Source organism: Ipomoea nil, unplaced genomic scaffold (genome assembly GCF_001879475.1).
Source record: "Ipomoea nil cultivar Tokyo-kokei standard unplaced genomic scaffold, Asagao_1.1 scaffold2879, whole genome shotgun sequence".
Classification (NCBI taxonomy): domain Eukaryota; kingdom Viridiplantae; phylum Streptophyta; class Magnoliopsida; order Solanales; family Convolvulaceae; genus Ipomoea; species Ipomoea nil.
In genome coordinates, this window is record NW_017619307.1 from 121,854 (window position 1) to 132,816 (window position 10,963).

The following is a 10,963-nucleotide window of genomic DNA, read 5'->3' on the forward strand; positions in this document are numbered from 1 at the left end:
AATTGATGTTTGTAAAAAGTTTTGGTTAAAAATATGTTTTGATATTTCCAGAAAAATTTCGTAAAGTGGAGGCAGTGTGCTGCCAGTTCAATTTCTGTCTGGCGCAGCGTTGGGAAATAATTCGGGAAAAATACTTTTAGACCTTGGATTGATTTGACACTTTTTGTGTATAATCTATACTCACTGTATCTTGTATCTGGAAAATTTCATCTAAAAATGTGTTACCAATATATTTCTATAAATTTTGCAATTCAGGTCATACCTTCTGAAAATTTCTGTCAGTTCCTTATTTGAGGTGTTGAGAATTTGTTTGCTTGAGAAATATCAGTAATGTTGTCACTTTTATAAAGATTGAGGATAAAGGAAATTGATTCTTAAGACTTGTGTAGTATCCTGTTGTGAAATTCTGGATACTTGGGTTATGACCCAGTTTGTTGTGGAGTGAGCGGTGGAATATACCGACTCACTAGGGAGCTTAAAAACTCTCTGTTGTTTTGTGGAGTGAGCAGTAGAAACATATCCTGTCTCACTAGGACATTTAGTCCTGTTGTATTTTGAGGAGTGGTTAGGGCGGAGTCTACCACTAGGGTATTTACCCTGTTGAGTAGTAGTCGGTAGAAACGTATCCTGGCTACTAGGACTAGTTACTACCCGTTGGGCCTGGAAACCCATTGGGGGTGTGCACACTTAAGGTATTAGTTCTGTTCCACTTTAAATGGGAATTTTGCGTAGTATTCAGTAGAGTGAGTACTGTTCACTAGGGCTTATTGAGTAAGACCCTGCCCATTATTTGGTTGGTTTAAATGGGATTTTTGAGTAGTGTTCAGTAAAGAGAATTACTGTTCACTGGGGCTTAAATAATTAAGACCCTGCCCATTATTTGAGATTGAATGGGATTTTGTGTAGTGTTCAGTATGGTGATTACTGTTCACTAGGGCTTGATGAAACAAGACCCTGGCCATTGCATTGAGATTGGTGTTCCTCCATGTTGGAAAAAAATATATTACTTTTGAAAGGTTCCTAAAATATCCATTGAGAGAACTACTGATTTGGTATTAAAAATTATGAGTATTGTTGAGAAGTTATGGTTGTTGGAAATTCTGAGTATTTCATATTTGAGTTATGTTCTATATGATTATGCTCTATTGATAATAAAAGATTAAATGTTTAAAGGGTGTATGCTATATGCCAATTATCTGCTGCTATGTGCTATGTGCAAAAATGTTTTACGGGGTGAAGTAGATCTTACAAGCTTAATGCTGAATTTGTGTGTTTCTTTGTTTTCTATTCTTTGATTATTTTTGCAGGAACTCTTGCATGAGCATTGTGAATGAGAATGAGCGGACCACCTTGGGAATTTATTATTTATTAGTTAGTCAGTTGAATTGTTAGTTGTTTTCTTGTACTAGTACATACCTTGAACTGTTTCAGTTAGTTGCTATTAGCCTTAGCGTTTGGGTATAGAGAAATACCTGAGTGTGGCGGTAACACCCATTTTTCTTTTGGTTAGTTAATGCTTCCGCTATGTTTTTTGTAAAATAGTAAATTAAGATAAATAAATTAAGGAAAATTTCGGTTTTGAAAAATGGTGGTGTTACAAAGACCCTTGAATTATCAAGCAAACCTTGATAGAAAATCATCATCAAGTCCCAAATTTGGATGCGATGGTGTAGACATTGCCTTCTTAGCTCCTTAAATCTCTCCCAAGACTCTGCTAGAGATTCACTTGCCAATTGCTTGAAATTTTGGATTGCTCTCTTCATCTTTTGAGTCTTGCAAATTGGGTAGAACTACTTCTTCAAGAATTCCCAATGCAATTGGTCCCAAGTAACAAAATGATTGGCCGGAGATGAGTTGAGCTAGCTATGAGCCTTATCTTTTAATGAGAAGGGAAAGAGTCGGAGCTTAATGGCTTCGTGAGGAATTCTGTTGATCTTGAATGTATTACAAATCCGTAGGAATTTTGTGATATGAGCATTGGGATCCTCCATTGTCGACCCTCCAAATTGATCGGAAGCGACCATTTGTAAAATGGTCAGCTTGATCTTGAAATTGTTAGCCTCCACACCTGGAACATTAATGCTATCATGGTCCTTAACATTGGGTGCAATGTACTCTGACATGGCTTTTCTCGGGGGTGGTGGTTGATTGATTCCATTCACATCTCCATCTCCATTGAGATTCAAATTGATGTTTACTTTCCCCTGTGCCATCCTTCTTTGCTTTCTACGACACTTGGCTCTCTTTTCAATCTCAAGGTCCAAAGGTAATAGTCCTTCTTTCCCCAAGGATCGTGTGTGCATACAACACCAAATACCTTAATCAAAAGATCAAAGAAAATGGTGGACTAGACTTCTAGAATAAAGTTTTCACTAATGTCAATACTTAAACGCTGCTTCCCCGGCAACGGCGCCAATTTGATTGTAGCATATTTTAACAAACAAATAAATACCCGGAGTATCGGGTTATCGATCCACAGGGAAGCGTAGCGTATCAAGCACTAGCTACTAATCTATTCATGAGAAGCTAATCTTAATGAAAATGGTGATTGATTGATTGTAAAAGTAAAACTATTTAAAAGAGAACAAGGTAGCAAGTTGATGAAAATAATAGAGAAAGAGTGGGATTTATGGGGTTCAAGTGCTTAATCACCTAGTGCTAATCTAAAGTCTAACATTTAATTCGGGTTAAAATAAGTGTGAGAATGCATACAAGGGGAGGAATTACTCCCTTAATTCCAACCTATAATAATGCGAGCTAATATTCATTCCCGTGATATAAACGCTCTAACAATTCAAGAACAAGCATTCAATTCAAGATAAATCCTTAACTAAAATTCCATCTCCCAATGTGCAATAGTTAAATGCAATTGTGGGTGCTCTAAAATATGTCCTAACTCCCATTAAGACATAAAGATAACATTGAAACGAGTAATTTGGGCCCTTAATTACTAGCATAAAAAAGATAGAACACAATTGCAACACAAGCTATAAAACCCAAACGTAAATATATTAATGAATTTAAGAACTAGGCACATAGGTTCATAAAAACTTTCACCCAAAAATCCCTAAGTTGTTTTACCCACTCATGGCTAGATTAGCATTCATTGCAATAATATAAAAGAGTTTACACTAAATAAAGAAAGTAAAAGAAAAGGGAAAGAGATTCTCCCGAATCTTCCTAGCTTTTCCTGCCTCTTCCAATGTGACTTGTAGCTCTTTATGTCTCTCACTTTTTTTTTCCTCCAAAAACACAGCTCCGCTCTAGGGTTTGAGGAAGAAGGGTTTTTTTTTATAGTGGGAGCTAAATAACAATAGAATAGGAATTTATGGACAACTGATTTCTTGCACAACACGCATTCTCGACGCGTCGATCCTTGATCATGTTTCTTCATGCAGCCTATTGGAATTTTTCGACGCGTCGAGTTAGGGATTCGACGCGTCAAACTTGAACTTTTGCTCGGCCAATGCTACTGGAATTTCTCGACACGTCGAAAATATGATTCGACGCGTCGAGTCTTCAACATCAACATTGTACCTTCTTTTTTGCTCCATGCATACTTTAAAGACTTCCATTGCTTTTGCATTTGCACTACAATGGTTTCAACACACTAACAAACACCGTAAAAATATTCAAATCAAGCATTAAACCATGTCTACTTGAGAAATCAAGGAAATAGACATTGAAAGTGATAATTCAATGAACTTAAGCCCAAAAGTAGATTCAAATTAACAAGAAAAACATGCACAAATGAGATTATATCAGTTCTACACTTAAAGTGCGTCATTTTAATCATTAAGGAGCGTCTGTTCTACATTTAAGGTACATAAGTTCTACACTTAAGGTGCGTCTTTTAACACTTAAGATGCGCAAATTCAACACTTAAGGTACGTTAGTTTGACACTTAAGGTGTATCAGTTTGACATAGTAAGTGCATCAATTTGACACTTAAGGTGCGTCAATACGACACTTAAAGTGTGTCAGTTTGAAACTTAAGCTGCATAACTTTTAACCTTATGCATTAGTTCAAAAATGGTAGGAGGAGAATGCCTGTAGTTTTCAAGAAGCGCATTTTTTTAATTTAAAATTTCATTGATTTGAACCGTTGATCTAAATTACATCAACGACTCAAATCTCACCCATCTTTTACTTGGGAAACTCTTTGCATTATGTGAAATAAATTATGGTTATACAAAATTGGATTTGATATGTTCAATCTTTTACTTGGGAAACTCTTTGCATTATGTGAAATAAATTATGGTTACACAAAATTGGATTTGATATGTTCAATTAGTGTTTGTGTGGTTTTATTCTTACAAACCTAGTCCAACTCATATTTATTATAACTCTAAATTAGATAAATTGAACGAAAAATTTTTAATCTTTTTTTCTTAATTTTTTGGGTTGTGGGCCCGGTGTAATTTTTTTATTATTTGGTCTCCTAAACTAATCCATAGTATTATTGGTCATTGATAAATAGGCAAATTATGCTGTGCATCGTAATGCACCATACGGTGCATACGGATGCAAAAACAACATCGTTTTGTATTAAAACGGGCATCTTACTTTTAAAAAAAAAAATCGGTTTTGATTTCCAGCAACAACATTATGTTATTCATTTAATTAGTTCATTCATTCTAGATTTTTAGTTATGAAAATTCTGGATGTATAGTTATGCAATTCTGAATGGATAGTTATGTAATTCTGGATGTGTAGTTATGCAATTCTGGATTTATAGTTATAACGTTATGGATGTGTAGTTATGCAATTCTGGATGTATAGTTATGAAGTTATGGATGTGTAGTTATGCAATTTTGGATTTATAGTTATGAAATTATGGATGTGTAGTTATGTAATTCTGGATGTATAGTTATGAAATTATGGATGTGATGAAATTATGGATGTGTAGTTATACAATTCTGATTTTTTTTTTTAAAATTAGACATCAAACCGACATCGTTTTTGCATCCGAATGCACCATGCATGGTGCATATGGATGCACAACATAACGATCCTGGTAAATATAATAAGTCCAAACTAAAAAATATTAAAGTAAAAATAACTAAATATTTTTTAATCTATCTTTAGGGATACTTATCAGGACAAATTTTTTTTTTTTTTTGTTAGCTCAGACTAATAAATAAAACCTATATAAATATTAACTGAAGTAGCTAAGTCCAGTTCAAATAATAACAAAGTATTACACTTTTTATTTAAGTGTCTGTTTAGAAACCTAAAAATGTTTTTTTTTTTTTTTAGAAAATGATTTTTAAAAAATGACTTATTTTTTGAAATATATTTTTATTTTATGGTGTTTGGCTGAATGCCAAAAAAAAAAAAAAAAAAAAAAAAAAAACTATATTTTTATGTTTGGATAAAAGTTACGAAATTGTTTTTTTGTTTGTTTGTTTGGTTCATTTAACCTGAAAATGAAAATGAAAATAATAATAATAATAATAATAATAATAATAATAATAATAATAATAATATGTGGTGATGGTGGTGTACTGTGGTGGTGGTGATAGTGTGGTTGTGTTGTGATGTGGTGGTAATAATAAAAATTTGGAAACTAACTTGAAAAAGAAGTGAGGGAAGAGAGATATGGAAAATAAAGAAATCAGAAAAATGTCTTCCTACTAAAAAAATTATGAATCAAATTGAGCCTTTTTCTGTTGACATAATTGATATTTTTCTTTGACTTTATTTTTCTTGAGTATCTAAACACGGGAAAATTCAGAAAATGACTTATGGAAGTCAATTTCTGGATTTCACAACGGACCCTAAAAGTATTGTATTTTTTCTCAAATATATCATACTTATGGACACTTTTGATCCTCCGTCAGTGAAGAAGTCTGTTGACGGGAAAAATGAAGGGCGAAGTTGTCTTTTTATGTGTTATTCTTGTAATTCTCCTCATCCGCCAGCAATGAGTGTTAGTGTACACCATATTACACCATATTATGTGGAATCCTCCCAAACACTCTACTCCAGAACAAGTCCTGCAAAATCCACACAAACCCATCACTTTTTTTTTTTTTTTTTGAAAGGAAACACATCACATATTAGTCTCAAAAAACAACATAAATAAAAAAAAAAAAAAAAAAACCCTAAAACCACTAGGTTTTAAGGACGGAGATGAATACCTCAAACGCATCGAAACGGACTGGAAAACAACGGTGGATCTCTGCATACAAAGATTGAGGAAACAAAACAGCATAAAAAAAAAAAAAAAAAAAAAAAAAAAAAAAACCCTAAAACCACTAGGTTTTAAGGACGGAGATGAATGCCTCAAACGCATCGAAACGGACTGGAAAACAACGGTGGATCTCTGCATACAAAGATTGAGGAAACAAAAGAAACAGCAAGCCAGAGCTTCAACAAAAAAGCCCAAAACGCAGAACTCAATCCAGACCTTACCAACATAAAATCTCTTCAACCTCAAATCCTTCCACACCTCACTCTCTCAAGAGCCCTTCTCGAATCCAGAAAAGTGAACAAAAAAAGAAAAAATCAGATCAAATACTCTGTTTTATAGATGCATGCAAAAACAATCTATCGGAATGGGCGAATTTGGTGGAGATAGAGTGTAATTATTTTTCTATATACCATCAAACTAAAGATAACTCAAATACTAATAATTAACTAAGAGACTTTTAAAAATTGATATACTCCGTAATATTAACTATGAAATACATGTAATAGTTAATATATAATTTATATTATTATATTTATTTTAAAAAATTGGGTTAGTTTGTATTTTGGGTCAAATATGGATAAAATTTTGAGTCAGTGAATCTCTCTGTTCAATTTAAAATGAGAAATGTAGTGCATGATTTTTTTTATTTTTATTTTTTTTAAGTACGTAGAGCATGATTAATCTCTCTCTTATTATTTTTTCTTTAATTGTTTCTATTGATTTTTTGTAATTATACTAATAATAATAAATTTATAACTCTTAATAATAATTGAAACATATTAATATAGAAATTTTTAATATTATTTCTTTCTCAGAATTAAAATCTAAAAAGATAAATTTAAGTAAGGATTAAAACAAACTAATAATATTAAAAATTACTCCGTAATATTTAATTATAAAACTATGTAATATGCATAAAATATACTGTCTCCAACCATTTAGGCAACAAACTGTTTGTTGATCATATTTTGACTACAACAACTTCATTTCTGGGGAGTAGCTAGATTGCATCCATTACATACTAAAATTCACATTTCACAATAAAACAAAGTTTCAACTGTCATGACAATAAACCACAGCCAGGCAGACACTAGTGGGCAGATTTTCTAGGCTTGATATTCTTGTTCGTTTTGCAGTCCTGAAAATGATTAAAAACATAAAAGTTCAATCATAGATCAAATTAAATCAAATCATTAATTACATCAAACTTCTTCATGTATCAATTCAAATATCACAATAATCCAAGTCTGACCAACTAGCTCACAAATTTTCAACAAATATACATTCTCAACATCAACCTAACTTTATCACATTAAATCAAACTTACCATTTAGCTCACAGTTTTTTTGGAATTATGCCATACGTAGAGCAAATTCTTGGATCCGTATTGGCATCAATTATTTGCAAATAAGTGTAATCAAAGTACCAATCGCTGAATATGTCCGCAAATGTCTGTAAATATAACGTAACACTAAACTTTTGTCACAAAAAACATATACATACATACATATATTAAACAAATTAAAGAAACATAGTGGCACTATTAATTACCTTTTCCCCTATGACTTTAAGTGTGGAATGGTAAGGAAACTCATGAGCAATACAACTCATGATCCATATCCCCCTCAACGAGGGAAGAGCTTTGGGGAGTGCATCTAACAGATCATATCTCAATTCTGAAATTAAGATAAATAAATTAAGAATCAAATTAAATATATTATTAATTACGTCACTCAATTCCCTTGGAAGCTAGGAAATAATCAAATAATTTGTATAAAAGAAAATTGAAACTTATAGCACCGACCTTGTATGGCCTCTTTTTGATCATTTGTGCAATTTTGACCTACCAAACACACTTCATCCTCACGGAACAAATTCCATTTTATCTAAACGTTAAAAATAAAATTATATATTTAATTTGTTTCAACATTGGGATAACTAATAGATTCATGATGGAATAACAAATTAGATTTGAAATCACCTAACTTAATATTTAATCTAAATTGCTTGGAACATTGAATTAAATCACGAAAATTTAAAAACACTAAAATTAACCTGTATTTGGTCAAATGAAGACATAGCTATAAAGACGGGTGTCGTCACATACTGCAATAAATATTGGGGGAACAAACACTGTGGATTGAAAACAATTAGTAACAAAAATAATACAATATTTTTTTGAAAATAAATAATACAATATTTATTATGCCACAAACTCAACATCATATTGGTTTTATTAACTTACCAGACTCGGCTTGCTCATTATTGAAGTGCACAGTGGAGGTAGCATTCCGGCTGATCCCTATAAAATAAACTCATAGTAAATTCAAAAGTAAATAAAATTTCATTAAAGTTTATATTTGAAAAATTAGTTCTAAAAAAAGGATATAATAAAACATTTATAAACTAATGAAATCGAAATTACTATACATGCAAATTAATCAGCCCATCAAATGCCAACTCAAAATATCTGCTCCCCGGTAGATTTTTCCTAATAAAAGATTAAACATGTTATAGTTACTCCATTCCAATTTTCATAAAAATTTAATTTGTTGTAAATTAAGTTGAATATTTATAAAATTGAACTTACTCATGCACAAAATAGGCTGCAAATGGGAGGCATTTTACTCTGGCAAACAATGGGAGAAGTTCTCGAAATCTATCGCAATGAATCATTGTTGCCAGTCCCCCAGCTGAAGAACCAGTAAGAAGTGCCTACCAAAAAAAAAAAAAAAAAAGAATTGCCCCATGGCATACATATTTGGTTTAAAATAACAAATGCAATTTAAACATCTTCAATCAATTATATATAAGTAAAGTACCATACATTCTGGGCAAAATTCATGCCTCTAGATAGAAGGTCATCCATTGTGGCTTTGAATATTCGTGCACCTCGGTATGTGACATTAGTCAGCTTAAAAAAAATAGTTAAAATAATATTTAGTGGTATATTTGAATGAAAATATTTTAAATTCAAATTTATAACACTTACATTGTCGGGTGCTTCGACATCGCCTGTAAACGAGGATCCATCACAGTATGGAACATAAATTCTGTTCCAATTGTAAAAATCTATATATATATACAACAAAATTCAATGATTAAATTAGAGTAGTTATAAAAATAATGAAATAAACAAATTTTATTTTGTTTTACCTGGATTATATGTTGAATTGTTAGAGAGAAAATCTCCAAATTCCATAGATTGTCTTAGGTTCTTGGTAGAACCAGAACTACCGCCATAAGTAGCACGTGATAGGCAGTCGGTTTGATTCACACACCAACCTCCACCCTTAAAAATTCAAATCACATAATTATGCATGAGCAAAAGAATTTAATGCCTCTCAGAAACCCAGAAATTCAAATCACAAGCTAAGGCATAACATAAAACACAAATTATGGCAGATTGATATATCATAACAGTGAAGGATTTTAAGAAAAATTAAAGAAGTGAATGACAAACTTGTAAGAAGATGAGCCACTTATTAGCTCCCTTCCCTTGGCCTTGTTGAAAATAATAAGCAGACGGAGTACCGTCTAAGCAAACTACATACAAAACAAAACAATATTATTTCACAAATTAATAGAAGAGCAATAATATATATAATGCATGTAACCTAGCTACCTGCTCCTTTGGAAGTAGCATTTTGAACCCAGGATATAGGAACATTATTTGGCGGTGGAGTTTGAGCGTGAAGAGGAGTGAGGATAAAACCAAGCACTAAAATGACTGTAGCTATTGTTGCCATCTGACCTGAAGCCAAGCAATGGGGAGAAGAAAATGGAAGTGCAGAATAGAATAGGGTGCAAGAGGGAGAAGAAGAAATGAAAGAGAAGAATGAAAGCAGGGAGAAGAAGAAGTGAAGAGAGGGTAGAGAGAGAATTGAGATTTTGAGCTATCTGCTAGGATTCCACTTTTAGCTAAGCTTTCATTCGTTGGTACACCTATATAGTTTTGACTTCAATTTCGTTTTCCCGTTTGATGACTTATTAGGAAGACTAGATATATATAGGTTGCTAATATAATGCAATATGCCAATATTCCACATTTAATTATATATGTTTAGCAACTCCGCATTAACTTAGAGTGATCCAAAGACAGTGACAACACATACATAAATGCACCACCTCCATCTCTTCATATATATTAAGTTATTAACTAAATATATTTTTTAAAAATTAATTTTATTTTCACAAAGAGAAAAAGAAAAAAGTAAATTTTATATTTTAAAAACAAAGTATAAGGAGAAAAAAATAGGGATGTGATAGGTCATAGGTGCATGTTACTCCACGATATAAATATTGCTTAGTTTTTGTCATCTTTTCACTTACCTAGAGGTAGCTTAATTGGAATTATTTGAACCAACACCTAAAATTTAAATTGAATTTTGAATTTAAATTTCAGGTAAACTCGAGTGATATTTTTAATGTTAGTTTATGTGAATATAAATTTGATTTGAATATTGAGCTATTAAAATTGTATATATGCCCAACCTGAAATCTGAACTAACCCCAAATTATATATAACATATATAACTTATTTCGTGTGCACCATTGATTAATGACTATGAATTTTTTCTCATTACAAAAAAAAATGTTCGATTGTAAGTATCTAATGATCATGGGATTCACATCAATCATATTCATCAACTTAGAGTACATCATATGAACTGGTTGATTTGTTTATTGAAAATTTGTTACAAATGAGACACTTGTCCTCATATTGCTTAGCTAGACTTGTATATATATTTAACATCTTTGATTTTT

General features: G+C 31.9%; 1 protein-coding gene across 1 annotated transcript; it reads right to left on the minus strand.

Moving 5' to 3' along the window:
• Positions 1-7,084: 7,084 nt before the first annotated feature.
• On the minus strand, positions 7,085-9,975 carry LOC109160691 (pectin acetylesterase 8-like). The gene is made up of 13 exons (XM_019308967.1): positions 9,822-9,975; positions 9,660-9,742; positions 9,353-9,488; positions 9,189-9,268; positions 9,024-9,110; positions 8,787-8,911; positions 8,627-8,687; positions 8,442-8,498; positions 8,252-8,329; positions 8,001-8,082; positions 7,748-7,872; positions 7,524-7,648; positions 7,085-7,334 (listed from the first exon to the last, which is right to left on the minus strand). The coding sequence occupies exons 1-12, from the start codon at positions 9,943-9,945 to the stop codon at positions 7,532-7,534; spliced, it is 1,155 nt and encodes a 384-aa protein (XP_019164512.1). The 5' UTR covers positions 9,946-9,975; the 3' UTR covers positions 7,085-7,334; positions 7,524-7,531.
• Between the last annotated feature and the right edge of the window lie 988 nt (positions 9,976-10,963).

Excerpts from the sequence above, each read along its gene's own strand:
- LOC109160691 (XM_019308967.1), bottom strand. The coding sequence starts at position 9,945 with ATGGCAACAATAGCTACAGTCATTTTAGTGCTTGGTTTTATCCTCACT. Across the intron at positions 9,489-9,659 it reads AGTGGCTCATCTTCTTACAA|GGTGGAGGTTGGTGTGTGAA; the intron begins GTTTGTCATTCA and ends TGAATTTTTAAG. Across the intron at positions 8,912-9,023 it reads GCATGAATTTTGCCCAGAAT|GCACTTCTTACTGGTTCTTC; the intron begins GTATGGTACTTT and ends TTTTTTTGGTAG.